This window comes from Mus pahari, chromosome 9 (genome assembly GCF_900095145.1).
Source record: "Mus pahari chromosome 9, PAHARI_EIJ_v1.1, whole genome shotgun sequence".
Lineage (NCBI taxonomy): Eukaryota > Metazoa > Chordata > Mammalia > Rodentia > Muridae > Mus > Mus pahari.
Genome location: NC_034598.1, coordinates 40381112 through 40409089, shown reverse-complemented (window position 1 = coordinate 40409089; position 27978 = coordinate 40381112). Strand labels below are relative to the sequence as shown.

The following is a 27978-nucleotide window of genomic DNA, read 5'->3' as shown; positions in this document are numbered from 1 at the left end:
CTCCGGGCTTTCTACTTTCTGTAAACAATTCCACCTTGTTTCTCATTTTTCCACCAAATAGCTCGTACAAACCCCTGGGGTTACCTGCTGGTACAGTCACCAGTGTTTGATTTCTAAGGTTCTGAAGGAGGACTGGGAGGGCCACAGTGGGGCTGTGTCTGCCTCTGCCCCATCTCGGCATAGCTTGAGAATTTGGTCTCGACTCTCTAGATCCCTACTTCACCCTCAGATACCCAAACTACTTTACACTTATTTCACTGATTGCACAAGTGTGGTTTGTGTCTTCTGGCTGCCAGCGACACCATTAGTCACCACCAGCCTGAAGACACTGCGCTTCTTCACAGCACTGTAAGGGTCTCTCGGCTTTTTGTGGTTTTTATGCATTTCACTTTTGCGTGTTTTACAAGGCTACACAGCCTTGCTGTTACTTTAGTTTAGGTTTAGTTTAGTTTTGACACCAGGTCTTGTCTCCTCCCTCCTCAGTGCTGGCCTTACAGCTGAGTAGCAGCAGCACACCTGGTAGAAGAAGGCCTTTTACAAGGTTTATCATCACGTTAGCCATTTCTAGAGAGCTCACTTTTATTATACAAGTACAGCTTTCTGTCTGGGTCCATATTCATTGTACCTTAACATTTCATGACTCATATATACTGATAATAAATTTACTTATTTCAAAAAGGTTTTCATTTACTCTTACCTTATAGGAAATTATTTTTACTGATTCAAAAATCTGGATTTCTCCTCTTGCCCTGATGCAAAGATATCTAGTACATGCTTTCTGATCAGAAGTTGTTGTTGTTTTGTTGTTGTTTAAATTTCTTAACCTTTTAAAAAGATTTATTGATTTATTTAACGTGTGTGAGTGTTTGCCTGGCCTTCCGTCCATCATGTGTAGAGAGGGTCCTTTCCCTGTGCTTTCTGAGGTTCTTAATGGCTCTGTGTTTCATGATTTTTGGAAAAGTCTTGATTATCCTGTGTTTTAATTCTTGCAGTGCTGGGAGCAAACCCAGGGCTTTGCATATGCTGGACAAGTGCTCCTCTCTCATTTCTGAGACTCTGAGTAGTGGTCAGGCCATTCATGTGCTCTATTCTGCTTTGCCACCCCACCCCTCCAATTTGGATTGTTTATATTCAGTTAGTTTCAAGTTTTGTTTTACCAAGAATTAAATTTTTTTCTGCATGTATGAGCATTTTGCTTGCATGTATAAATATGTACAGTATGTGAGCACCTCATACCCAGAGACTAGAGAGGGTGCTAGATCCCCTGGATCTGGTGGTTTTGAGCCACTGTGTGGGTGCTAGCAGCCACACTCAGGTCCTATGTAACAACCACCAGTGCTTCCTCTGAACCTCTGAGCCATCTTCTTTGCCCTCTAGTTTAAGTTTTGATCCTTCATCCTAGTTGTGTCAAGTCTGCTGAGAAGCCTGGCCAAAAGCATCATCTCATTTCTGGTTACTGTTTGTTTATTTCTAGAAACTGCATTTGACTCTTCTTTATAATTTCCAGCTCACTCCTGAAATTTACCATCTGTTCGTGGGTAGTGTACAGATTTTCCACTATAGCTTTAACATCCTAATTATAGCTATGCATCACATTAATTGTTGCTATTTTAAATAGTCAATGATCATCTCCAATTCTAGTTCTGTTATTTGCCTCTTTACAGTATAAGTTTTTGTTTGTTTCTTAATGCGTGTGTGTGTGTGTGTGTGTGTGTGTGTGTGTGTGTCTTATAATTTTATAGTGAATACTAGCTAGTTACAACATGTAGGACTACAGAAACTGACTGAAATAAATAACATTTACTCCTGGAGTAGATGTACCTGTCCTGCCTTCGGGCCTCCGAGCGAGGCTTCAGTCTGTTGTTGCTATGATTGCCTTCACTGTGCTGCTAGCTTTGTGTTTTCTCCAGATGAGGCTTTGCTCAGCCTTAGAGCTTTCTTCTCTGCTTTCAGCCTTTCAGGCTCTCCCTGCTCGCCCCTCTTCCCTGCAGCAGACTCTGCTCTGCTTGTTTTGCTAGTGGGTACTTGCTGGCTGTCCTGGGGCAGAGTTAAGTGTGGCTTTCTTCTGTTGATTAAGGAAGGCTCTGTGTCCCTGCATCTCGGGTACAGCTTTCTTAGTGACCCAGTACCTCCCTGGTGGTAGGTTTCCTGCTTTTCCTTACATCAAAAACTCTCTCTTTTTCCTTGTCCTGTACCCTGGAGGCAGCAAGATTTGCTGCCTGACCCTGAAGCTGGAGGTTTTGTCCCTTAGGGATGAAGGGTCCAGATGAGCTTCACATCTTTTGAGTTGCCCCTCGTCCCGAGGCCTGTGTGTTCTTTATGCTCCTCCTAGCCCAGCATCTAGTCTTTCTCCTAGAGTGCTTGTGGAGACTTGAGAAGAACAGCCAGGGAGTGAGTACAAACTGCTTTTGTGTCCAACACTCTTTGTTCTAGAACATACATCTGCCTAAAAATATTTGCTGGTTCGTTTTGTTTTGTTTTGTGGCCACTGGGCCTTCTCTTAAGTCTATATGGCAGCAGCACTACCCAGTGGTGACCAGTCTGTCTCTTCGCAACTGCATACCTCCCAGCAACACGTTGGTGACTTGAAATCAGCCATAGTAGGGATATGTATACAAAACACACTAGGGCTTTTCCCACAGGAGACAGTTGTTAAATTTGCCAGATTACCCTTTGGAGAAACTCCAGAAGGTTGACCATAGAGTTTGGTGCCTTTTGTGAGTGGCTCGGCCTCTTGGGTGGGTTGGGCTCAGCAGGGTTAGAGTGGTGTGCTAAGAATGCTCTGCTGCAGGACAGTCCTGGGCTGTGTGGGAATCTAGCCCTGGTAGACCTTCTCTGCCAGGGGTGGTGTGAGTTCATGTTCCTGCCTTCTCCTCCCTCCTTTCTTCAGACCGAAGCCAGGACAGCACAGCTGTGGCACTGTCAGACTCCAGCTCAACACAGGACTTCTTTAATGAGCCCACAAGTTTGCTGGAGGGTTCTCGAAAGCTCTTTCCAGAGAAGAGGCCGTCTGGGCTCAGTGCTCAAGCAGGACCAAGTGGTAAAGACCTTCCAGGGCCCACAGAGGAAAGAGGTAAGAAGCCTAACTTGCTAGATTGGGCCTGCTTTGATCACCTGGGGCAGGCCAGGAAGACCTGAGACTCTGGGTCCTGGAGAAGCCTCGACTTGGCTTGGCTTCCATCTTCATGCTTCTGCTTTTTTGTTACTCGAGAAGTTACTTACCTCTCTGGGCCTCTGCTTGCCCTGTAGGAGAGGAGTGGTCCAGCGCCAAACCCCAGCAGTTGTGAGGATTAAATAAGGCAGCTTTTGAAGATGCTCTGTGACACTTGTCACACAGTGATGACACATTTCCCTGTTTGGGAAAGCCATGTTCACAATGTCAGTGTAGTATGTCTGCCCCCACCTTCGTAAATGAATGGTTATCAGAAAAAGGCTTGGGATTCTGAATGTCACAAATATGTTTTCCTTTTAGTCTGAATCATATCAGACTTCTTGGGAAATCTGCCTTTTTTGGGCAGAGAGCACTGATCTAAGCCTGGGATATGCCCAGCTCCCTTGGGATCCCCGGGTCTCCTGTGTGGCAATCTATAGAGCCTCATTTCTAAGTTTGTAGTGTGATTATAGGCGGGCTGAGGCATCCCTGCTGCTACTCCTAGACTGTGGCTAGTTAGCTGTAAATTCTGAAAGCTTCCGTTTGTGTTTTGTGTGTGGTGTGTGTATGTGTGGGTGTGTGATGTGCTGGTGTGGATGTGCATGGCACACACGTGCCGATCAGAGGACAGGTCTTCACCTTCAGCCTTGTCTGAGCAGGGTCTTTCTGTTGCTTGCTGCTGTCCCTCGGGCTAGCTGGCCTGTGGGTTTTCATAGATTCTCCTTTGTCCACCTCCTGTCTTGCCACAGGAGCTCTGGGATACAGATGTGTGTACTGCTGTATCCAGCTTTCCTTGGCTTTAGGGAACCTGAGTTCAGGCCCTCATGCTTGCATAGCAAGTCCCTTCCTCATTAAACTCTTCCCAAGAGCTTTCCCATTCTTGGTAAAGCCATATATGTGTGTATTTGCCAGATGGCCCAGTCCCACATTCAGATGTCCCAGGCCAAACAGCACTGCCTTCTCAGACGCCTGAGTAGGGAAGCACGGGCCTTCCCTGTTTGCTGGACAAAGAACCTGAGGCTGAGAAAGGGTGAGGAGGTCAGCCTTAGTCACTGCTGTCTCTTGCCTTCTGGCTGGGCTGAGTGGAGGATAGCCTGCATCCTCTGGGGGCTTGGACGTAATCTGTGCAAGTTAGAGGCTCACTTGTAACTGTGGTAGTGGGGCCAAAGCCATTGGGAGGGGGATAGGACTCAGATAGATTGACCTGTGCCTGGTCTCCATCAAGAGACAGGTTAAAGCTGGTTATGGTAGTACATGCCTTTAATCCCCGCACTTAAGAAGCAGAGGAAGGTGGATTTTTGTGAGTTTGAAGCCAGCCAGGTCTATACAGTGGGACTCTGTCTTAAAGAATAACAAGGGACTGGGGTTAAGGTTAAAGCCAAGTGTGGTGATACATCCCTGTAACCGGTGCTCAGCAGGCTGACGTGGGTGAGTCACAGGTTTGATAGCAGAGTGAGCTTCAGAGCACATTTTGTCTCTGAAAACCAGAAATTAAAAAGAAATGCAGTCACTGCCTGACTTTCTGGGCAATCTTTGTGCTGACCCCTTCCTGTTGGTTATATTCGGTAATGGATGTACATATACTGTAGGGAATTTGGGATAGAGAGGAGACAGCTAACACACCCTGCACATTCCAGTACAGCATTGCTAGTTTTTCTCTTAGACAAGTGAGACTCTTGATTGATGTTCTGTGGCCCGCCAAACAGAGAACTGTTTGCAACTGTCCCTGGAGACTTCTTAGTTACCTCTTTGCTTGCCATGGCCAAGGCGCCTGACAGCTAACTTAAGGGAAGAAGAGTGTGTGTCTTTTGCTTCACACAGTTTGAGGGGATATGGTCTACAGAAGGTAGAGTCCTTTGCAGTGGAAGCTGTGGCAGAATAGGGACCTGGCTGTCACTCTAAAAGGTCTGTCATGCCTCCAGCTAGGCCCTGCATCTTAAAGCTTCCACAGCTTCCTGAAATGGCTGTGAAGCAAGTGTTCAAATGACCAATGGGGTATGTTTCCCTTCCAGCCTCTTTGCATCATGTGTGAGACAGGGCCCTTCTAAACTGAGGAGTGTCCTAGCATCCTGCCTCTCTCACTCAGTGCATTGCTGGCCATTGGTGAGGAATGTTAGGATAGAACCCTAGGCTATTACAGTGGCTAGCAGGCTTGAAATGACATGGTCTGTCCCTGTCCCTCCCCACTCCCAGCCTAGCTTAGGTGAGTTCTCTGCCTCTGCGCTGTCCTTTTAGCCCACAACTAGCTCTCAGCCTCCCTGAGAAAGCCTGAGCCGCAGGCCAGTGCCCACTGAAATCTACTGCACCCTCTTGACCTTCCAGGCCCGTTCGCTGGTCAGCCCTGCCACCAACCTGCTGCTTCCTCCAGTCCATGCATGCCGTACACTCTAGCCCTTGCTCATATATTTGGTGCCCACTGAAGAGCAGGTCCACCTCAGGCAATGGGTACTGATGGGAGCGGGGTCTGCTTTCCCGATCCTGCCTAGCCCTGAACTGAGGGAGGGAGGGGGAGAACACCAGTACTTATAATTTCAGTACTTAAACACAGGCTCACTCTGTAGTATGTAAACTCCAAAGTAGAAATTGTCAGTAACCAGTGTTAGTAACCACACATGGCCTACTTTCTAGTTGATAGTGGCATTGTCCGTGGTTGACAGGTCTGTGCCGGTGTTCAGCTGTGTCCCCTCCACCCTTCCCAGGAAACCACTAGATAGAGCCAGTTTATCATGGTAGGCTGATATGCTTCCTAGAACTCCCATGCTTGCTAGCCTCAATGCCTGTACCAGAAGCATTCTAAACTAGTTCTTGCCATAAAGACCTAGTTTAGGCCGAGTGAAAGTGTGTATTTTTCTCACCTTTGGGTGGGAGGACCGTATCATACCATCTTCATGCTGCTGGTATTGGGTTATTCCTTGACATCCTAGCTGGGAAGCATCATGTGAACTTACAGCCATTTCTGACCCTCTGCAGTGATCTGTGAGGAGGCCCAGTTAGCAGAGGGAGTGGATGTTTGGGTGAGGCAGCTCACTTCATCTTTCCTAGACCTCTTGGGCCACCAGAAGTCTGAGATTGCCATTTTCTTTGGTCCTTCAGATGTGTGTACTGAACTGGGTTATTTCCTCCACTCTGCCTGCTTTCTGTAAACACTGTGTTCCTGAGACTTTATGTCTGAGCATTTAGTGTCATCTCTGACCCCTGACCCCTGACCTAGGCCAAGGGCTAGATCATCCTCTGATTCCCTTGCCTTCCCAGAGCCTCCGGCTGGGCTCAGAGGCACTGTTCCCACTGCTTGTGTTGTGCCACATTCGGAATACAGAAACCTGATGTGCTTGTGAGCAAGATGATGGTAACCCTGGCAAGATGTGTGCCGGCTTGACATTAGGGGTCCAGAGCGCATCCTTAGCCCACAGAGAGGAGACTGCAGCACAATAGCATGTCAGCAAAGACCCTTGGGACCTCCGACTCTTATCCAATCCACTTCAGAGGCTGGGGTGGCAGCTGGGGTAATATTCTGGGCTTTATCCCTAGCACTGCAAAACAAGAACAGCCCTACTATGCTCTAGAACAGTCCCCTACTAAGCTCTGGGCTCCAGGCAAGGAAATAGTCCTCTACAAATTCTATCTTAGGTGAGAAGGCCCGAGAGAGGAAACACTGAGTGGAGTTGTGAGGTCTGTGAGCGAGTGAGGCAGCGGGCAAGGCAGAGGTCCGTGCGTGTCCAACTGCAGTGGCAGTGGAAAGGAGGTGTCCTGGGGATCTGGGTACAGAGATGGGTACAGAGAGAGACTGCTCAATTCTTTCCTTGACGCAAAAGTACAACAACCGTCAGCCTTGCCGCATACCTGAGGTCTGCCTAGTTAGACTGGTACTTGCTGTGAGGATAACTTGGAGTCTTGGTCCTTGTCTTCTTGATTTTGCCAAATTAGGTTTCAGCCATTGTCTGGCTTCCCTCATATTAGCAGGAGGACTACTGAGGCTTCACCCACAGTACAATATGCCTTCTGAATAGGTAATACTGGCTCCTTCTCCAGACAGGCTCTGCAGGATATGCCAAACGCAGGATACCTCAAGGCAGTGGGCCAAAAGCCACCCAATCTCCTGCTTCCTGGGCCAGAGAGCCTCCTCCATGGGCTGCCAACTAGGCTGTGCCTTAGAAGGGATGGTATGAGGACATTCAGTTCTACCATCTTGAGGCTGATCCTGGGCTCCCCCATGCTGCCTGAGGAGTAGGGTTGACTGTTCAGGTATTGGACTTCTCAAGTAGGGCCTATACATAAACACTTGGCACACCTGCAGCAGTCCCAGAGAGGAGTGTCAGGTAGATTCTAGGCTGAGGTACTTGCTACCAGTAGAACAGGTATGTCAGTTGCCCAAGTTGCTGCTTGACTAGCAGTGGTGATACCGCCTCCCCTCTGGGCTGCTTTCTTGTGTTCCTAGACTATCTCGAATAGCACCTATGCCACTACTCACTAGGTAGGAGCCAGAGCCCATCTTGAAGCTCCTCCTCTGTTGCCTCTGGGCCCTCTGCTGGAAGCCAGCTGACACCTCCTGTTTCTTGGGGCAGGAGCCTATGTGGCCACAGCCAGTAGGTGTAGAGCCAGAGCTAGTATGGGGCCCTGTATCAACCCAGCTGTCCCTGTTACCTTACTGAGGTGTTCCATTATTTGTGATAGATTGTTGCATAAAAAAGAGCTCAAAACCAAGTTACTTTCTCTTCCTTCTTAATTGTAGGAAAAACGGAGGAGTCCTTGGAGAGCACAGAGGCTTTCCGGGTTGTAGAGCAAAGCATCCAGAAACCTGTGGCAGACTCCTCAGCCTCTGCTTACATCCCCAGCAAGCCCCCAGCATCCACACCTCCTTTGTGGGATGGGAAGAAGAGGGGTGATCCCCTAGGGGAGCCTGTGGCTTTTCCCCAGGGGCTGCCAGCAGGTGCTGAGGAGCAGCGCCAGTTCCTTACAGAGCAGTGCATCTCCTCCTTCTGCCTATGCTTGAGCCGCTTCCCACAGCACTACAAGAGTCTCTACCGGCTGGCCTTCCTCTATACCTACAGCAAGACTCACCGGGTAAGAAGGGCCCTGGAGAGGGACGTTGGTATGATGAGCAGCTCACGGGCAGAACCAAAACAGATTGGAACTTTAGGGTCAGGGCTTGGGTAACTCATCTGGGAGGGATGGGAAGAAGAGCTACAGAGTCAGAGCCAGGCCAAAGTGTGGTCCAGTGTTCCTTGGAACAGAGGCCTCTTTGCTGTTGCCTGCCCTGGGCTCCCCTCATGGATATAGCTGCCAGACCCACCTTTGAAGCTCCTGCTTTCCAGATGTTGGATGCTGAGAGCCTCCCTTAGCCCTTTTGGAAAGCAACAGCTGTGCCCTAGTTGTAGGTGTCCCCAGGGGCTTTCCAGGCAGACCCTTTCTTCTGGCTTTTAACACTGGTGGAAGGACCAGAATGACCTTCTTTTCCATAAGTCACTCCTCATTCAAGATGTAACGGGGAGAGGTCCCCTGCCCCTGGTGCATGTTCCTTCTGAGGTATGCTCAGGTTAAAAATAAACGCACGAGCAAGCAGAAGAGCTCTGGTGTGATCAGCACCACAGAGGCTAGCAGGATGCAGAGCAGTGGAGTGCTGCAGCAGCCCTGTGGAGGCTGGGATCTGTAGTGTGAGGGCAACAGGTAAGGCCTGAGGGAGGAAAGGAAAGGCAGCCAGCCCGCGCCAGCAGCCCCGGAGAGGGCTGTGTGAGGAGAGCCAGGGAGAGCGAGCGGGACCATGTAAGCAAGGTGGTTTCTCCAGTCTAGCTGTGAGACCCACCTTTACATGACTCCTGAGTCACTGCTGCCCCTGGTGTGGGCTCCCAGCATGTTCTGCATGATTGAAGAACCAAGTAGGGAGGGTAGTTGTCCAGGGAAACAGACCCTGGCTTGGTGCTGGTTATTCCTCGTCCCTGCAGTGACTGACGTGTTCATGTAGCTTAGACAATTTTCTAAAAGCACAGTAGGTGCAGTTAGCCTCAGCAGACCTATGGAGGGAGAAGATCATTACTGTCAGTCTCTGTAAATCAAACAACAGTAGACTGGCTTGCCTAGCTGCCCTTAGCCGGTACTGCTGACCCCATTCAGAAAAGCTGGGCTCACTCACTCCCTGGCCTACTTTGAGCAGTGCCCCCTCACCTCTATGTACCAGACTTCTGTACACAGGGGCCTAGCTGTTGCCTTCACTGCTTCAGTCACTTCTGGTAACCCTTTCCTCTGTGAGGAGCAGCAGAGCTTGGGTACAGAGCCTCTAAAGTCCTGGTAGGAGATTGTAGTCACCAGCCCTCCATAGTCCCCCCACTGCTGGCCAGCCTGCCACCCATGCTCAGCCCAGACAGTTTGTGTTCTCACATGCCTTCCCCAACAAAGGCTGAGACAGCATGTGGGGTCCAGAATGGTTGGCATGCATTGTTCCCCAGGGAAGGGAAGAGGAAGAGGGTGCAGGTGAGTCGGAGAAGAGTGAGTTGTCATACAGGCCCTACCAAGCTCTTATGTCCTGCTAAAGGCTTTCTTTCCGTGTCCTAAGGATGTGTGTAGTGTTTAGCATGCGCCAGGCGTTGTTGAATAATGTCATCCCCTTCGTTGGATGAGAGTTGTTAAATAGATATTTCAAAGTCGTGTTTATGTCAGATGTAAGTAAATACAGGCAGGGTCAGAGGTGTACTCCTGCTATCCACACCATGGAAGGGTAGATGCAGGCGTATTACAAGATCAAGGCTATCCTCTGTTACAGAGAGTTTGAGTTTGAGGCCAGAGAAAAGCAGGGGGATGAGGAAGGAAAGGAGACAGAAGAGGGGAGAAGGTAGGGGAGGAGAGAATCCTAATTCCATACTTAGAAACCCTCTTGGGGCTGATACTACTTCTGACTCCTGGGGACAGATAATGTTAATTTGGGGGCTTTGGTTGTAGGCCTTCTTACTTTGCATCTGGGAACCTGGGCTTCTGGTTTACCAGGGCTGAGTGATGGAACCAAGTGTGAGTGAGGCCCTGTGGTTTTGCCCAGGACTCAGGTCCATTGTCCCCCACTGCTCTGTGTGATGTTCTCTCTTGTACTCTTTCCACGATCGTCCCTGGGTCATTTGGGTCTTTTTGTAGTGGATCATGCAATGGATCCAGTCAACTCAGCCATATCCATTAGTTTCTGCTGTCTCTTTTCTTGGCCAAATTTTAGATTGGGTTTCTTGATTTGTGGAAATGGCATGCTGGCCACGATTCTGAGAGATCTCCTCCGGGGCAGATGCTCACTGTTAGACGTCCTGTGGAGACCACACCGTAGAGAGCCAGGTGTACATCGAATGCTTCTAGGATGACTGGTATGCTCTGGACCCTGACCGTGTCCCTGGGCTGCCTCTGCTGTTGGGGGAGCTTTTGTGAGCTTCATCGACAGGCCTTTTTCAAACGCCAGTAGCCATCTACAACCTAAGTGATAGATTAGCACCAGGTTCTGCGGAGTGTTTGAATTAATAACTTCCTGCTGCTGAGGGCATAGCCTCTGTTAGAGGATGAGTCTTAGGTGCCCGCTCTGCCAGTTCTTCATGATAGAACACAACTCACTGTAGCTGACTAATTCAGTCAGGGACATTGACTGACAAGCACTGACCTCTTTCCACACATGGTTGTTTGGTAACAAACACTTTCCAATGTGTGTATTTGACAGCAATCTGGTTTTTAAATTATTTTTATTTATTTGTTGTTGTTGCTGTTTAAATCTTCCCTATAGACTTAGCAGTGATATTTTCCTGTTGCTGTTGGGTGGCTTGGTGGTCTACTGGAATGTCAGATTTCTGTCTACTTTGGGATCCAACAGGCAGAGCTTCCCTCGGTTGGATAGTTAGCTGCTGTTGACCCCTTCGATCTTTCACATGTCCCTTCAGGTGCAGTCGTTGGCCCCCTAGGTCCAGACCCAGGTGCTGTGGCTGGACACTCTTGGAGACTCAGGGCTGTTTTGTTGAAGGAAACTGGTGGTGATGCACAGAATTATTGTGATGATGGCAGAGGGTGGACAATGGCTGTCCTTTCCACTTAACCAGACCCATCTCCCTTACTTGCATCTCTGTAGCTCCTGCCCATCCCACACCCTGCAACAAGGCCTTCTGAGGACTGTGCCTGGAACAGAGTTGCCAAGGGCTAGGTCTTCTCCTGAGGGATCCTTGATGCTTATGTGCAACTGTCCTCCCATCCAAGACTGATTTTGCTGAATGAGGAAGATGAGGGAAAGCTTCTGTTGTCCTACACTGTGGGCCCAAGAGCCTAAGCCCTTAGCTAGGGATGATCACATTTGTAGACAGCCACAGTGGCTCGCATGTCCAGGGTCACACTTTTCACCAGGATGTCAGGTCCAGAGCTGTCAGTCTGTACTCATAGAAACCTCTCCCAGCCCATGGGAAAAGCCCAGGAGAAGAGGGCATGCTCTATACGGATCTTACCATTTGGGCTTCTACCCTCATCCATAGGGGTCTGGATGAAGGATGAGGTGTGACCGACCACCTTTGCCCTGTTGTCCTAGAGCTGAGGGCTTTCAGTTTTTACTATAACTACTCTAAATAGTCCAGTGCAGAACAGCTGATCGGAATGGACCCTGGAGTCAAGCAGCCAAATAAAAAAACAAAGTTGGTGATATACACGTCCTAGTTTCAAGTGTAATAAAAGTCTATAGATAATAATGGTGTGAGATGTTCTTCAGTCTTTAAAAGAAAGGCAGTCCTGTACCAATGTGAATGAACCTTGTGTAGTGAAACAAGCTAGCCACAGCTGATTCGTCAGCCCTAGCTGACCAGTGTCACCAATATCGATTGTCCCAGCACAGCAAGGGTGTTACTTCAGTGGTCCTGTCTTCTGATAACTACAGCCAGTTCATCAGCCCTGCTGATGGAAACACACACTCTGAATACAAGAATATCACACAAAGGGCACCAGCAGAGTCTTTGCTTCCTTCTAAACCTTCACGAGCCTGGCCTGCATGATCTCTATTGCTCTCAACATTGTGTTCCAAGAGCCCACAATCCAGCCCACTGAGCTCTGAACATACAACTTTTATAGCCCTAAGTTTCAGACTCTTCCACAGTCCTCCCCCAAACCAGGTCAGGTCTGCCACAGCAGTTCTATACTCTGGTATTAATTTTTGTCTTACTAGGGTTTATTTCAGCCTACAACTCTTAGGTCACAATCTGACACTGAGTGAAGTCAGAACAGGAACTGATGAGAAGCCATGGAGGGCCATGTGTCTAATGATAGCACTGTGCACGGTGAGCTGGGCCCTCCCACAGCAGCAGATTAAGAAAGTGTCCCCACAGACTTACCTATAGGCAGTCTAATGAAGGCATTTTTGCAACTATGATTTTTCTAAGTAGCTTTGGCTTGTGTCAGTTGGGGAGCGGGGGGGGAGAGAGTACACAGATTTGATTGCTTTTTCAACATGAAAATCTTTTGGGGTGATTTGGACTGGAGAACAGGGTCTCACCCTGTAGCTCAGTATGGCCTGGAATTTATTACATATGTTCTTATTAGATAAGAAGCCTGTAGCTCAGGCTAGCCTCAAACTTGTGACCAGCCTTCTGCCTCAGCCTTCCTAGTACTGAGATTCCAGTGCTTCTTGTTCAACCTTGGAGTCGTGATTGTGCGTTCAAGCCTGTCTACCTCCTATTTTGAAGAGTCCTTTGAACCTTCAGGGGCCAGAGGAGATAAGGTATATTGCCCCAGGAAGGCTGCTGTTTTTCCAGTTTGTACTCCCACAAAGGGATAGAAATATACAAGTCTGAAGGGCTTTGAACAGCAGCATCTGTTACAAGCAAGATTCTTTATGCTTGGAAAATAGAACATTCCCCTTAAATGTCCCATGACCTATGGACTTGACAGAACTGGTTGTGTTTTAATATGTTCCTCTGGTATGTTTCATGTGTATCTAGATGGGTTCATTTCATAATCCTCTGTCTACTGAGGTAACCATGTGGTAAGTGTCCATGTGGTAGACCCTCTTATGGAGGTGGGGATCACATCAAAGCTCTCAAGTGTGCCCATTGGTTATCAAGGAATTGAAGCACATCTACCAGCAGGTAGTGAAGTCAGGGAGGAATGGAAAGGGTAATATGGCTATTTAGATAGAAAGTTCAGAGAAAGCCTTTCAACTAAAGTTGTGAGTCAAGCAATGGAGTCCTGAGACCCATGAGGAGGTCAGAGGAAAAGGCTTCCAGGTAGATGGTACAGTTGTACACCCTGCTTGACTTCAGATTGGGCCTGGCAGAAACTGACAGGCAGGGAGGAGAGCTGAAGAGCATCTGACCACAGGCTCACTGGGGCCCAGTCAGGCAATAGAAGTTTTCAGGACATCGTTGCAAGTGAGGTTAAAGCCATTTTAATGGGGTGTGGAGGATAGGCATTGTGTGGTCTTAGGTTGGGAGAGACAGGAAGCAGCAGTTGCCCTTCGGAGACTTAGTAGGAATCCAAGCACCACTTCTTGAAGGGACCTGAATGGAGGGTAGGAACAGACTGTGAGGGGGATGTGACACAGTACTGTCCAGATCATTCCCTGGAAGCTGGTGACCTCATAGTTGGGCCTTGCCTCTAAGGAGCTATGCTTGGTGACCCCATAGGGCACAGAGTCAGGGAGACTGTCTCTTCTATTGAGTAATTTCCCCAGGAATAATGGGAGGATTGTCTTTTATTTTCCCCATTCTCAGAGGTAGGCTTTTGCTAGGGAGCTGGGCTGCTCTGGAAGTCTAGAGCCTCTTGCCTTGGCCCTTCTGAGTGCTGGAATGACAGGTTTCAGGTTGGTGCCCCATCTGACATTGGTGGTGCCTGTTGTCTTTTCACATAACATACATGACTTCAGGTCTGCTTCTGCCCTTAGTTATGACCACTTGACTGTCCATATCATATTTTCTTGGGTGAATGGGACACTTTATTTCACCAGTTCTTAGGGAGATGTTTATCACTTTTTTTAAAAAATGATTAAAAAAGGTTAAAATTGATTTTTTAAGTCTGCCAGGTCTAGGATTTGGCTGCATTCTTGTCTTGTGACTTCACTCCCAGGAAGTTCTTGATGAGTACAGAGCAGTGGTTCTCAACCTGTGGGTCACAACCCCTATGGAAGTCACGTATCAGATATTTATGTTACAGTTCAAAACAAAGAAGCAAAATTATGGTGATGAAGTAGCAATGAAATAATTTTATGGTTGGTGATCACCACAACATGAGGAACTGCATTAAAGGGTCACAGCATTAGGAAGAACCACTGATGTAGAGAGAGAAATCTTTTATTACTGGGTGACTCTTCAAACAGATGTGCCCTGGCTTTGTGACTGCCCTACCTCCAGCATCCCTTACCAGCTGGAGGCAGCTGTTCCAGCTCTACCTCCTCCCCTGGCCCATGGAGCCTGGTCCTTCAGCGGCTCCCTCCAGTTGTCCGAATGCTTAGGAGACAGAGCAGGTTGTTTCCTCAGGCTGCAGAGGATGTTCTTCAGTGAAGAGCTCTTCCAGCTCTGATTTGTTCATGTGTCCTGGAAGCCATGAGTCACTTAGCCGGTCAGGTGAAGTGTTGAGTCCAGCTGGGGTTCATAGCTGCCCTCCTGGAAGCTGTCACATAGGTTGAGCATCAGGTCACTGCAGTCCAAATGGCACTACTTCCACACCTCTGCTGGCTATCTTTACCTACAGGTCTCTATGAGCCCAGCTTTTTCTGGGGGACCACTGTCACTGGTTTTCTGACCAGTAAAAGAGACACAGGCACAGGCCATCATCTAGGTCATCCACACAGCAGCGGTGTGTGGTGTCTGAGGCCAGGGCTCCTCATAGCTCTGACTGTCTGAAGGTAAAGTAACCTGCTTCCCTTCCACTGTATGTGCAGGTTAGAAGGTACAGGTAGGGATGTAGGCTGCCCCACCCAAGGCTTCACCTCCTATGCAAGAGGGGAGTCTCAGGGTCCTGGTAACTGTGGCAGCTAGCCTGGTGTATATTGTATTGGAGTGATAGGAGTTTGGAACAAGTTAGCAGACAAACTCAGCAGTCGAGGTCAGGTCAAGAGTATAAGACTGTCTGGCTTGACTGGCACTGATCTTGTGGGTAGCTGAGGCAGCCACCTCAGCATCTTACTTTTAGACTACACCAGAGTCTCCTAGTTGTTTATTCTGGGCACATGAGGAACCTCCCTCCCTCCCTCCAGTTTCTACTTCTTCCTGCCATTGCACCTCAGACTGTTGAGTTGGCTGAGGCCCAGTGCCTTCCATTTCCTGAAAGCCCCAGATCCACTTGTCTTTTATCCTCTTCACAGACAGCTGCCTCTTGCTGGTTCTGGGACCTTGGGCAAGCTCCGAAACTTTCCTTGGCCTCAGTTTTCTTGTTGTAAAGTGGGAGTTTTGTAGCTCAGAAGGAATTAAGGTGCAGTGCTCACCCTGCCAATGTGATCACCCACTCTCACCTTGAAAGTACCACACTAGAACTGCAGGAAAGACAGAGGCCCAACAAGAGGCCACCTGTCTCCAGCCCTCCCTGGGGTGGCAGCAGCCAAATCCCCTGACAGTTCCCTGAGCCCTTTGAGCTTCCATCTGGGCCTCAGGTGTAAATTAGCTGGGAGCCCCCAGGAGCCTCTGTCCATTTTGTGCTTCGCCATCAGTCTGAGTTCATGCCTGTTTTTGGCAACTTGAACAACTGGAGAATGTGCTTTCCACTAGAGTGCAGAGCCCAGTCCAAGCTGAGTTTGGCAGGCAGTGTTTTCTGCATTCTTCGCAGGCATTGGGAAACTTCTCCCGCTGCCCCTTTGTGAGTCAGGAAGGAGTGCAGATGGATCCTCATCTTACAGCCTAGCAAGGTCCTCCCCCACCCTGTACCAGCACTGCTCTCTCCTATCCCCAGCCAAAAAGGCCTTTTCACCTTGGTTTTCTTTTTCTTTTTTTCATTTTTCTTTTTCTTTTTCTGTTGTGGGCTTTTTTGAGACAGGGTTTCTCTGTGTAGCCCTGGCTGTCCTGGAACTCACTCTGTAGACCAGGCTGGCCTCAAACTCAGAAATCTGCCTGCCTCTGCCTCCCTAGTGTTGGGATTAAAGGCGTGCACCACCACTGCCGGCTTCACCTTGGCTTTCTTAAGGATGTGGTGGCCACTGTGAAGATGCTTCTTGAGCCCTGATCTGTCTCCTTCCCACCTGACTGGTGCTACTTACTCAGGTCGTCAGGACACTACTGACAAGTCCCTCAGTGTCACAGTGCTGTGGTGACCTTTCCCAGGCCTGTGCAGCCCTGAGCGGGTCTGTGTCCTGGGTCTCCTGGGGTTTGACTCACCTCAGGGGGGTCTCCTCAGCCCATGCACAGAGTGCTTCTCTGCTTCACAGGGGCCACACCTCGATCTTGTGTGAACAGGCTGGGCTCTTGCCATAGTCCATCCATGGTGCAAGCCATAGCCCAGGTTCTGGAAGTCAGGGGGAGTACAGGAGGAATTAGAATTACAAGTGGGGGTTTGGATACGGTTCAGGGTTAGAATTCCAGCCTTGTATGACCAAGATCCTAGGTTTGACTCCCAGCTGGGCAAAAATAAATTACTGATTTAAGTAAATTAAAAAAAAAAAAAAAAAAAAAAAACCTCCAGGAATGGTAGTGCATGCCTGTAGTGCCAGTGCTTGCTCAGCGGGTATCAGCAAGAAGACCAAGAGGAACCGGGCGTGGTGGCGTGCGCCTTTAATCCCAGCACTAGGGAGACAGAGGCAGGCGGATTTCTGAGTTCCAGGACAGCCAGGGCTACACAGAGAAACCCTGTCTCGAAAAAACAAAAAACAAAAACAAAAAAGACCAAGAGGTTAGGCCACCCTGGGTAACTTAGTGAATTTCTCAAAATTAAGGAGGGAAAAAAATGTCTAGGCTACACTCGGTGGGAGAGAAAGGGCTGGGCTGTGGGCTGTACTTCGGTGGTGGCATGCTTACCTGCTGTGTGCAAGCCCTGGGTTCAATCCCCAGTACTGCACAGAAACAAAACTCCCTGAGACCCCGCAAATGCTTGCCTGTCTGTGCTCCGTGTCGTTCTCTGTGAATGTCTGGCTGTGACTAGTTGGACCAGACCTGGGAACTAACCACCTAGCCTCAGCATCTCCCTGAGAAGAGCCTGACTGGGTTGTCACTAAGACCCAGGCTTCATGACTGAGCACTGCAGTGTGCCTCAAGCCTCATTCCTCGGCTCCTGTATCCCCTAACATCTTTGATGAGTGAGCTAGGCTACTCTTGGTTTTTGTTCCTTCCCTTTAAATGTGCTGGGCCTATCCTATCTCTCCTCTGTTCTGTTTCTTTGTGGCTACCCCTTCCTCTTCAAGCCTGAGGTAATGGCGGCAGGGGTGGCAGGGGGCGGGCAGTAGGAGCTCAGGAAGGGTGAAGTACCCATGGACCCAAAGGCACCTTCCTACTCCTTGTACCTTTCAGGAGGCTACAAGTAGCAACCAGACGCTCCACTGCCAAGAGAGCCTGGGCCCCAGTACTGTGACTAAAGCCCAGCCCTCTGAGGCAGCTCTACCACCGTGTATAGGAAGTAAGGATTCCTGGTCAATGAGTAGGGTTTGTTTTCATTTGGGGCCAATGGCGGTTCCCAGTAAATGCGGGCACTGAGTCTGCACAGCAGTTTTTTAGGGTTGGGCAAGGTGAGAGGTCTCTATGCCCACTGCCTTATGTAATCTGAGTCCACATTCCTAAGTCAGCTATCGTGAACAACAACAACAAAAATCACTTCCAAAAACGCATCCCACAGCGCAGTGCTCAGAGCTCTTGTCCAGAGCCTCCTGGAGCAGTAGGATCAATGTCTGCAGAGCTATTGTTCATCACAATTTTTGCCAGTGCAGCCATGAAGAAGGGACCACCTGCCTTCCCATGGGCACCCTGAGCAGCCCACACACTCACTTCCAACCTACTTCTTGTTTCCCCAGAACCTCCAGTGGGCCCGTGATGTGTTGCTAGGCAGCAGTATCCCATGGCAACAGCTGCAGCACATGCCGGCACAGGGGCTCTTCTGCGAGAGGAACAAGACCAATTTCTTCAACGTGAGTACTTTGCCCTGTTGATTTCCAAGGCTGCTTGCTGCCACTGCGTCTCACTAGATGCACCTGGTCAGGTGTTTGCATCACCCTCAGAGGGCAGACGGGCAGACTGACAGACTGACAAGAGAATCAAAACTGATAAGGGGCTGTGATTACTGAGTGACTTCTAGCGAGTCACTACTTCCTCTGGCACTAGGGAGAGGCATGGATGAGCTCTATGTGTCCTCTAGAGCCCTGGATGTTCAGGGGTCTTAAGGGCAACCAGAGGACTTGAGGCTTAGAGCTCTGGAACAGGCCCATGTCCTCATATGATCTTGGGCACCAAGAAGCTTCTCACTAAGGCTAACTCTCCTGCTTGAAAACTAAGTTTTCCCAAGGCTGGGCCTTCAGTGCCCTTCCAACTAGCCTTGCCATTCCATGTGAGGGGGGAGCAGCATTCGTGAGTGAGACGTCATCTGCCTTCTAGGGCTGCCCCTGTCTGCCTCCTCCCTCAGCAGCAGCCACCCCAGCCTTTCCACATGCGTCCTGCCCTACCCAGCACCTCTCCCTCTACCCCAGTCTGCTTCTCCATCCTCTCTCTGCACCCCTGAGCCTGGCTGGTCCCACCTGGGTAGCCTTGGCAGGTCACATGACCCTCTTAGCTTTGGTTTCTTTTCTATTTATCCTGATTTCCTGATATTCAGAGAGAAATGTAAGGACAGGGTTTGCCCACAGAGGTACTGTCTGGCTGGAGGGCTGTGGTAGAGCCATCTCCTTAAGGTGCAGGTCTGCCAGGGCCCTCACTGAGAGCTAGCCAAGGGATAAGAGTGCCTAGTTCCATGGTTTCTCCTTTCTCCCAGCCTGTAAGTTTGGGGTCTGTACTCCAACGAAAATTCCTGCCTGGGGCACTCAAGTCTAGGACACGGTACTTACCTGTGTTCTGAATATTGTTTATAGGCAGGCCATAGGTGTCATTGGTAATCAGACTTCATGATACTAACAAATTTGCTGTGAAAAAGAGCTCCCGCATACTCCTGTGCCCAGCCCATAGCCCTGCTGCACACCACGGGTGGGTCTTTGTTCCATGTATGTCCTTCCAGAAGGCCTTTCATAAGCCAGTGTGCATATCTATCTATATGTGAGGGATAGAAGCACATACAATCCTACAATTCTGCCCTTAGGCATGCGTCGTCCCCCCCCCCCCACTTCTTTAAATTTGTTTTCTCCCTAATAGCATTTCTGTATTTTAATATTCTTCCTATTTATCATTTATTATAGTACTAATGATCAAAGCCAGGGCCTCACTCAGACTAAGCTAGGGTTGTATGGGACAGAGTCTTGCTGTACAGCCGAGACTAGCCTCCAACTTGCGGTCCTGCTGCCACAGCCCGTGCCTTCTGGGTTGATGTCTTCTTGAGTCAGGGCCTCTAGCTCAGGCTGCCCTCAGACTCACTGGGTGTGCAGAGGTGACCTTAAGTTCACTGAGTGTGCAGAGGTGACCTTTGACCTTACGTTCAGATGCCCCTGCCTCGACCTCCCCAAGTGCTGGGGTTCTGGGCGTTCATTGCCATGCCTGCCCCTGATCACTCTTTCTATGGCTGTGCAGTATTCAGGTGGATGGCAGTCGTCACCACTGGCAGACGTTTCGGGTACCCCAGTCTTCTGTTACTACAAACAACACTCCGATATTTATTATTGTGTATTTGTAAGGGTAGGGAGAGCCCATTTCTAAGATAAAGCCTAGAAATTGAATTCCTACCTGGGTTAAAATATTTGTGATACTTTAAAAGTATCACTCTGAGATCTGCCCACACCCTCACCCTTACGCACTCTGAGATCTGCCCACACCCTCACCCTTACCCACATGCTTTTTTTTCTCAAGACTTCATGAGTTTATCAGTGTTATTAACATTTTCGGACCTTTGAGGTTGTTTTTTTTTGTTTTTTTTGTTTTTTTTTTCCGAGACAGGGTTTCTCTGTGTAGCCCTGGCTGTCCTGGAACTCACTCTGTAGACCAGGCTGGCCTTGAACTCAGAAATCCACCTGCCTCTGCCTCCCAAGGGCTGGGATTAAAGGCGTGCGCCACCACTGCCCATCTACCTTTGAGTTTTAAAGTATTTATTTGTATATGTGGGTACATGTGTGGGGACATATGTGCCATAGTATGCATGCCATGTCTTGTGAATATAAGTCAGGACAGCACTGCAGGGCCAATTCTTTGCTTCCTTCTTTGTATTGGGTTCTAGGGACCAAGTTCAGGTTGCTATGCTTACACTGCAAGTGCTGTCTTGGTAACCATCTTGATGGCTTTGGGGTGGATTGGGGAACGGGGTTGGGTTGGAACGTAGTTCAGTCTGGCCTCCAACTCGTGATCCTCTCACTTCAGCTTTCTGAGTGAATGTTTGCATTTAGTCCAGGGAGCAGCAGCATTGGGGAAACCTCTTGCCACGCTTCATTCCCTGTGAGTGAGGTTCTGCATTTGTCCAAGTTGTTTTTTTCTGTAGTGCTGGGCATTGAACCTGGACCTCACACATGTCTGTGTCTCTCCCTAGTCCAACAGTTTTAGCTTTTAATACAGTTTCTGCTCATGTTCGTTGTTCTACTAGATTACCAGTTCTGTTATTGATCTAGAAGAACGCTAGAATATTAATTAGAAGGCCCTTTCGCAAACCTGTTTTTCTACAGTTGAGTTAGAAGCAAGCAAGGTATGTAGTGTTTTGAGCTCTCTGGTTACTCATCTCATAGAGTGGAGCTCTGATACCTGACTTGAGAGTAACTAGGATTCCAGGTGTGATGTGTGTCAGTGACCTCTGCTTGGAGGGCTGGCAGGATTGTCTGGGCGAGGGCTACATAGGGATACTCCGTCTTACACAGCGCCCTTCCCTCAACTGCTTTCTAGGGTTCTGTAACCTTGTAGGACTCTTTAACTCTGCAGGTCTCAGGCTACAAAAGCCAGTAGCATTAGGTTAAGCTGCCAGCTGTAAAATGCAGCTTTGGGCTGGTCTGCAGCACAGCTTCTGTGTGCTGACCTTGAGGATATACTTCCCAGAAGATGCTGCCTCCGTGATTCTGGTCTCTCTTTAACCACAGGTGGCTTTTCAGCCCCAGGTATCCAATGTTGATTTTTCTCAATGAAGCAAAAAAGAGAACCAGTTCCTGAAAATCATGCCCTGACCTCCACATATGCTTCAAAGCATGTGCACACATATACTCACAGGCACACACTCATGTGCCTATTCCCACAACACTATTTTTAATGGGAGGAGGGTCTCTCTTCCATGAGGCTGAGGCAAGACCAGATCGGCGCTCCTGGGTTGGAGCTTCTGCAGCATGAGGATAAAGGCCAGCTGAAGCCCCTTGTTTCTCCACCCTTTTATACCCAGAACAACACTCTAGTCAGTGTCCGAGTGGAGGTGGAGTTCATGGGCGCTATGGGCACTGATGAGCTTCCTTCTGCGGGGTCTAGAGGAACTGACAGAAGGCACGTAGCCATGGACTTTGGGTAGGGGACAGGCTGAGGCTGGGCCTGCAAGCAAATGAAAAGGCCCCTGCTTAACCAGGGCCAGGCCAGGAGTGGTTCAAAGTGGAGCAAGGAGAGGGGCTGTCTTTGCCTGGTTAGAGGGTTCCGGAAAGCACATGCCATATCAGCTGACAGGTGGTGCTGGGTAGCCTGCCCATACCACAGGAGCTATGGTGGTGTTTCTGGGTGCCTAGATGCTCTCTGCACAAGCGTGTTCACCTCTGGGCGGGCGGGCGGCGGGCGGCGGGCATGCCTTGCGTGGGCTGAAACCAAGCTGTTTTGTCCAGAGTGAGCATCTCTCCCTATCTTGTAGTTGATTCTGAAGTGTTCCCATAGTAACAGAGCCAGAGATGGCTCTTTCATCTTCCCCAAAAATGTTTGCTTATTTTAGCAGACTGGGTTTTTCCCCCCTGTTTTAACCCAGTTTCTAGCCCTTCTGAAAGAAGCAGAGGGTACTGCAGGTGGGCAGCAGACATGTTCCTGCCCAAGGCATTGAGAAAAAAAAAACCTAGATTGGGGTATAGGTAAGCTCAACTCCTGGCCATTCTACACCTTTGGATTCACACAGGGCTAAGGCTTCCCTGGAGTGGGATGATCCCAACAGGTAGATTCATGAGTGTCCCCAACACTTAGACCTTAACACAACTTGTCCTTAGACTAGAGATTGACCCATATGGAGCCACAAGGTCTCTTGGATCCCAAATGTCCTCCACTTATGCCAGAGGCCATAGCTGGTTTCAGAAGGGACAGGATTGAAATGGGGGTAGTGGACACCCTGACTCCCACATGTCTGAGGTCTTCTAGAAGCTTAAGGTCCACCTTGGCTCCAGAAGAACAGACTAAAGCAGACTTGTGACTGGCCATGTACACCAGCCCCTTCTGCATGACCTGGGCTGAGAGCCGGTGCCGGTTGCTGAGGCGCTTGCTCACTCTCTTGGCTACAGCTATACCATGCGCCACCATCTAGCTTTAGCTCTATCTCTTCTGTCGTGCCCCTTTCCCAGATGTGTGTTGTACATCATTGTACAGTAGCTGCCTCACCTGTGCAGGAGTCTCCAGGACAAGTGCCTGGAGGCCAGGGAGCAACCACTTTACCTGTAATATGCTTTCATATACTGCCAAAGGGCCCAGCACTGGGTCAGAGTCTTTCCCACAGAATGACCTGCCCTTCCCAGGCATCTGTCATGGATGACTTCCATTTGGGCCCATCTATAGGGTGTGGTGACAGATTTAGATTGTTTTCAGTCTGTTTGTAGGTGACTGGGGAAGCTAAGCCCATTCCCACACCTGAGGCTAGTTCCTTTCATCGACCTCCACTCTGGGTTCACTCACTCCTACTAGGCGGCCACCACAGAGGCCCAGGTGCGTCTTTTGTCCTGACTCTGAGGCTTAAACCAATGGAAGGGATGGGCATTGTGAGCCATCTTTGTTTCTTTAGTGTCTGTGCCGTGTGTTGTTCCTAACCTTAGTGCCCAGTGCCTCAAAGGCCTTGCTGTGGTCAAAAGGGAAGAAAGGGCCTCTGCTGGTGGGCCAGCTGAGGGAGTAGCCATCTGCCAAAGGCCCCCAACGGACCATTCTTGGGAGGGATCATTTATACTTGGTCTACTCAACCTTTCGCCAGTTGCTTCTGTGGCCTCGGGGGAGTCACCTTCCCCTCTCGATGGAATAGATACACTCTTTCCAGGCCACACTTCAGGCAGTGCTCTCCTTCCATAGAGCTATCTGGGTAGATGTCCGTAGAGCCAGGCAGGGAACAGTCTGTGGAACCCAGTAACCCTAAAAGAACATTACTATTACATGCCTAGATTACTGTTGCATCTCCCCTTGGCTCGGTGCTCTCAAAGGTCCCCCATCTTTGAGAATGCCTTGGGATGAGTAACTGGGGAGCAGCAGCCTCAGAAGACAGAAATATCTTGGCTCAGGTGCCCAGGAATCCAGCCCTAGGCAGGCCTCATTTCCTGTTGGTAGGTCAGTGCTGGGTGTACTTACTTGCCCCTTGGCTTTCCTTCTGTCCCTGTGGCTGCAGAGATGCGCCGTGTTTGGTGGGGCTATGGGTAGTCTTTATTCCCAACACCGGACTCAAGTTCAGCTTGTTTGGGTAGATAACAGAAGCCCAATTTAAACAAGCCCTGAAAGCATCAGCAGTGAGATTCCTCTACCATGTACACTGATCAGAGCCAGAGAAGGTCAGGATAGCAACTCCCTGGTTCGTCATAGCCGATAGCTTCCTCCAGGTAGCCCTACAGTATCATCTTCCCACCAGAAACAACTGTAACTGTTACTTACACCCTACTTGTTACTGAGCCCACACTTTAAGAAACACGTTGACCTGCTGTAAACATGCCATCCGCCAGATCCTAAGCCTGCCACATAGCCTACAGTCAATCTACAGGTTTCCAGGGATGCCAACAGGTAACATGACTTGGCCCAGGTCCCGTGGCTGGTCTGTGTAGAAGGGGGGGCTGTGAGTCTTGGTTTACCTAGCACTAGAGCCCATGACTAGAGAGATTAATAGCCACTCAAGTGAAGAAAGCCAGTGACCTGCTTGTACCTTCACTGGACTTGGCCCAGCTGCTCCAAGCAGGAATGCTCCTGTGGGGAGAATAGAGCGGCAGCAAGTAGGACACAGGTATCTGACCTAGGAAGTGAGGTCAGCTAGAGCTAGTAGCCAGGCTAGTACTGAACTCAGCTCAATTGGCTTTGTCCCACAGACCTGGCTGGTTGGGCTGTGGCAGGGCTTGGTAGTGGGATTTCCATCTAGGCTCATGTAGGCTGGCATTCCCGAGGCTAGGGAGGAGCAGGAGGCGGCTGCTACAGACTGCTGCTGTGCAGCATGTGTACATCTGGCAGACCGCCTGGCTAGCCTTAGTGCGAGCAGTGGCCCTGAAGGCGGTTCCCCTCTGTAAACATGATACGCACTGCTGGAGATGGGGAACACCTGTGAGGTGCCACCACAGACTGGGAAAATAGAAGCCCTTTTCTCTTGTCAGCTCACAAGGCTTATAGAAGCCTGGCTTCTCCTATGGTTTGTAGAGCTCAGGGCCCTTGGTTTTGGTCTGCCACAGGCCACTCCCCAGTTGGCCTAGCTGCACTGGATGCCGCCAAAGCAGTGCTTCCTCGATAAAAGGTAAAGTGGAACACACCGGACCCAGGCACCACTTGCCACTCCTTGGGTCTTGTGTTTACAACAGCCCATGGACTGACTTTTCACAGCCCCTTGCCATAGACAGAGAAAGCTCATTAATACCTACACTGGGGTTGAGATTTTCTGGACTAAGTCAGTAGATGGTTCCAGAAACAGACTGATAGGATGAGGGGCAAGGAAATAAAGATAGAGAATTCAGGAAGGCAAAGGAATGGGCTCTAGGCTCAGCAGGCTTGCTGCAGAGGACAGACACCAGGACCCCACCGAGGAGGCAGAGGTTGTCCTTAGGGCAGATGCCCGTGGGAGTCCATGGTTAGGAGAATGCTGTCTGTTACACCAACCCAGAGTTACCTCATCTGGAACAAGAATCTCTGGTTCTCCAAAGACATTGTCTGACATTGGTTGTGGCTTCTTCTCTTTCCCCATAACAGCTTGTCATTGAAGACAGCAAGCATAAGAATCTCTGGCTGATGAGAACACTGGCCAGCTTCTATTCTTCACCCATTTCCTGGTGGCTGTCACTCTTATAAGTCACCTGGCCTGATTCAGCTACTAGTTCATCGTGAGCATGGCCCAAGGTGTATAGCAGGAACTTAACTGCTATTGGGGTGAAAGAATAGCCAGTCACATCATAGTGGGAATCAGAAAAGCAGCAGGGGAAAATCTCAATTGAGGAAATGTGAGTTTCTTGGCTGTAGTTGGAATTGCTGCAATCCTGCTATTTTTAGCGTTGCTGAGATGATCCATGGGCCAATTGCTCAAGCAGAGTAAACAAAAGAAACACTTGAAGTTCTCCAGGGAGAAGAAGGCCTGTTCTTGACAATCTTAAAGGGTTAGCATGGACCCAGAGCCTGCGCCAACCTCTCTGTCCTTCTCATACCCGGAGCTGCTGAACTTCCTGGAACTACACAGCTCAGACTGGGTTAGCCCAGGGTCAGGCTGGACCTCTCCCTGGGCATCAAGTGGAGAGGAGCTGTGAGTCTCCTGGCTTGCAAGAGGAAGCAAATGTGGGAAGCCAGGATAAGACAGTGGTAGGGCCATTGCATAGGACACTCAGGCCCAGGTTGTGACTGTTACAGCTTGCCAAGCCAGGCTGCTGCAGTCATGGTTCTAATTTAAAGCAACAGAAATCAAATGTAAGCAGCTTTTAGGATGTCTTCCTGTGGTGTGCATTCTTTTCTGTTCTCTAGAGGCAGTTGTTGCCTAGAGGTACTGAGTTTTGTGTCGAGGCCAGAATGCATGGTCAGAGGGAGGGGTGAACTTTTCATTCGTGTCCCGAGTCCTAGGGCAGTGCTGAGAGAGGAAGCATAAGTCCCCATAGATGACAGCATGACTTTTCCACTGTCATCCAGCCAGTGAGCAGCAGAGCATGGAATCAAGCCCAGGGCTCAGGAGCCATGTCCATGTCCTGTGGTCCAGCCTCCATGCCAGTTTCTGTACAGCTGTGAGGACCACTGCTGTTTTCTCCCTCATTGGACTGTGGGATTCAGTCACCCTCAGCCCAGATCCCTCCACTCCCAACAACTCTGCTCAGAGTGAGTGTCCAGTCAAGGGCATACTGTCTTGACGTTTGCCCAGAGAACATTCCTGCATAGATGATGTCGCTCTGATGCCTGTGCTTGGTGCCTTCAGCCTAGGCAGTACCACCAGGACATGTGCCGGGCAGCAGCGGGCAGCCAGGGGCAGTAGCAGGAGAGATGTGCTTGTAGGCGTGTCCCCAGTCCCTGAGCAAAGCTTTCCTGTTGGAGTGGGCAAGGCAGAGACGATGGCCCAGGCAAGGCAGAGGCTGGGAGAGCTACGTGGTTGTTGAGAAGCAGGGGCTGGGAACTCTGAGGTTCCAAGGAAGGAAGGGGAAGTCACTCTAAGAATCCACCCTTTTAAAGCTGTGGCAGCGCTAGACTCACGTCAGAGCACTGGACATGCTGTGGCTAGATGAGGGCACAGCAGTCCACCTGTTGGTATTGCTCCATAGACGAGTATGTCCTCACAGCAGGTTACAGACCACCGCAGTGAGCCTGTGACCTATGCCCATGGCAGCTGAGAGCCTAAGGTTGCCCTGAGCTCTTTAAGGGCTTCTCTCCTCTGCTGTGCTCATTTGGGGTCTCCAGCAAGAACCTCTATTAGTGGGCTTACACAGAACAGGGTGGGCTGAAAAGGTAGGCACCTAAACCAAGTCTCCTCAGTGTGCGCACTGGGAAAGGACTCTGTCATGCCCCACTTTAGACTTCCTGTCTCTGGCCCCTTTGACCTCAGTTTCTCCATCTCCAAAGGTGGGCCAATTGGATAAGGTCAGTGGTTTTCCATCTCCTTTTCCAAAAGAAACCTATTCACATAGCCAATGAAAAACAGATGCGATGGCCACTACCCCCGCAGATGCAGGAAGAGCCAAGCTCCACCTGCTTAGCTGTGCCCTGCCAGCTTCTGAACCGAGCCCTGAAGGGCTGTAGACTTCATATCTTCTGTGTACCCAGCACTTACTGCTCAGGGCCAGGCCCCTCTTTCCTTGGGTAGTTTTAATCTCTCCTCATTTTTTCCCCTTCCCTTCCTCCCCCCTCCCCCCTGCCTCCCCTCCACCCCACTTTTCCTATTTGGAAAGTTTGACTTTTAACACAATGGTGACAGGCACTTGGGGCCAAGAATTGCCTGAGAGGGGTAAACCAAAGACTCTCACATACACAGGTCTTATCCCACCTCTGCTCCCAAGAGGAAATCCCTCTCCGTACCTGTCTTCATCCCACACTGTGGGATGTGTAGCTGTGAGCGAGCCAGTTAGTGTCCGTAGGCTCAGTTTCTTCATCTGCACAGTGGGCCAGACATTACTTCAGAGTTAGGTTAAAGAGCACATGAGAACAGGATACAGCTGAGCAACAGTGACATTGTGTTCAGGAGGGCAGTGGTCGGGAAGGGACAGGGGTGACAAGGATCACTGATAGTGGAATGAGTAAGAGAGATTGGGACAGATCGAGAAAGGGTCTGAAGAACTGCACAAGTTTACCTGATTCAAAATGTGGGGTGGGGAGGGGGCACATGCATGTATGTGTCAACATATGTGCCTGTATGTGTCAACATATGTGCCAAGTGCATGTGCCCCGGGGAGGTCCAGAATAACTTGCAGGTCCCTTCCACCATGTGGGTTTGGGATCAAACTCAAGTTACCTTGT

The 27978-nt window shown here is 49.7% G+C and overlaps 1 protein-coding gene across 3 annotated transcripts in view; it reads left to right on the top strand.

Annotated features, from left to right (window-relative positions):
* Positions 1-27978, top strand: part of Cabin1 (calcineurin binding protein 1) — a 110091-nt gene that overhangs the window by 54225 nt on the left and 27888 nt on the right. For all 3 annotated transcript variants that reach the window (XM_029542698.1, XM_021204736.2, XM_029542697.1), the window contains exons 27-29: positions 2891-3073; positions 7881-8212; positions 18063-18176. In XM_029542698.1, coding sequence (XP_029398558.1) covers positions 2891-3073; positions 7881-8212; positions 18063-18176 — 629 coding nt within the window. The remainder of the gene's footprint in view (positions 1-2890; positions 3074-7880; positions 8213-18062; positions 18177-27978) is intronic.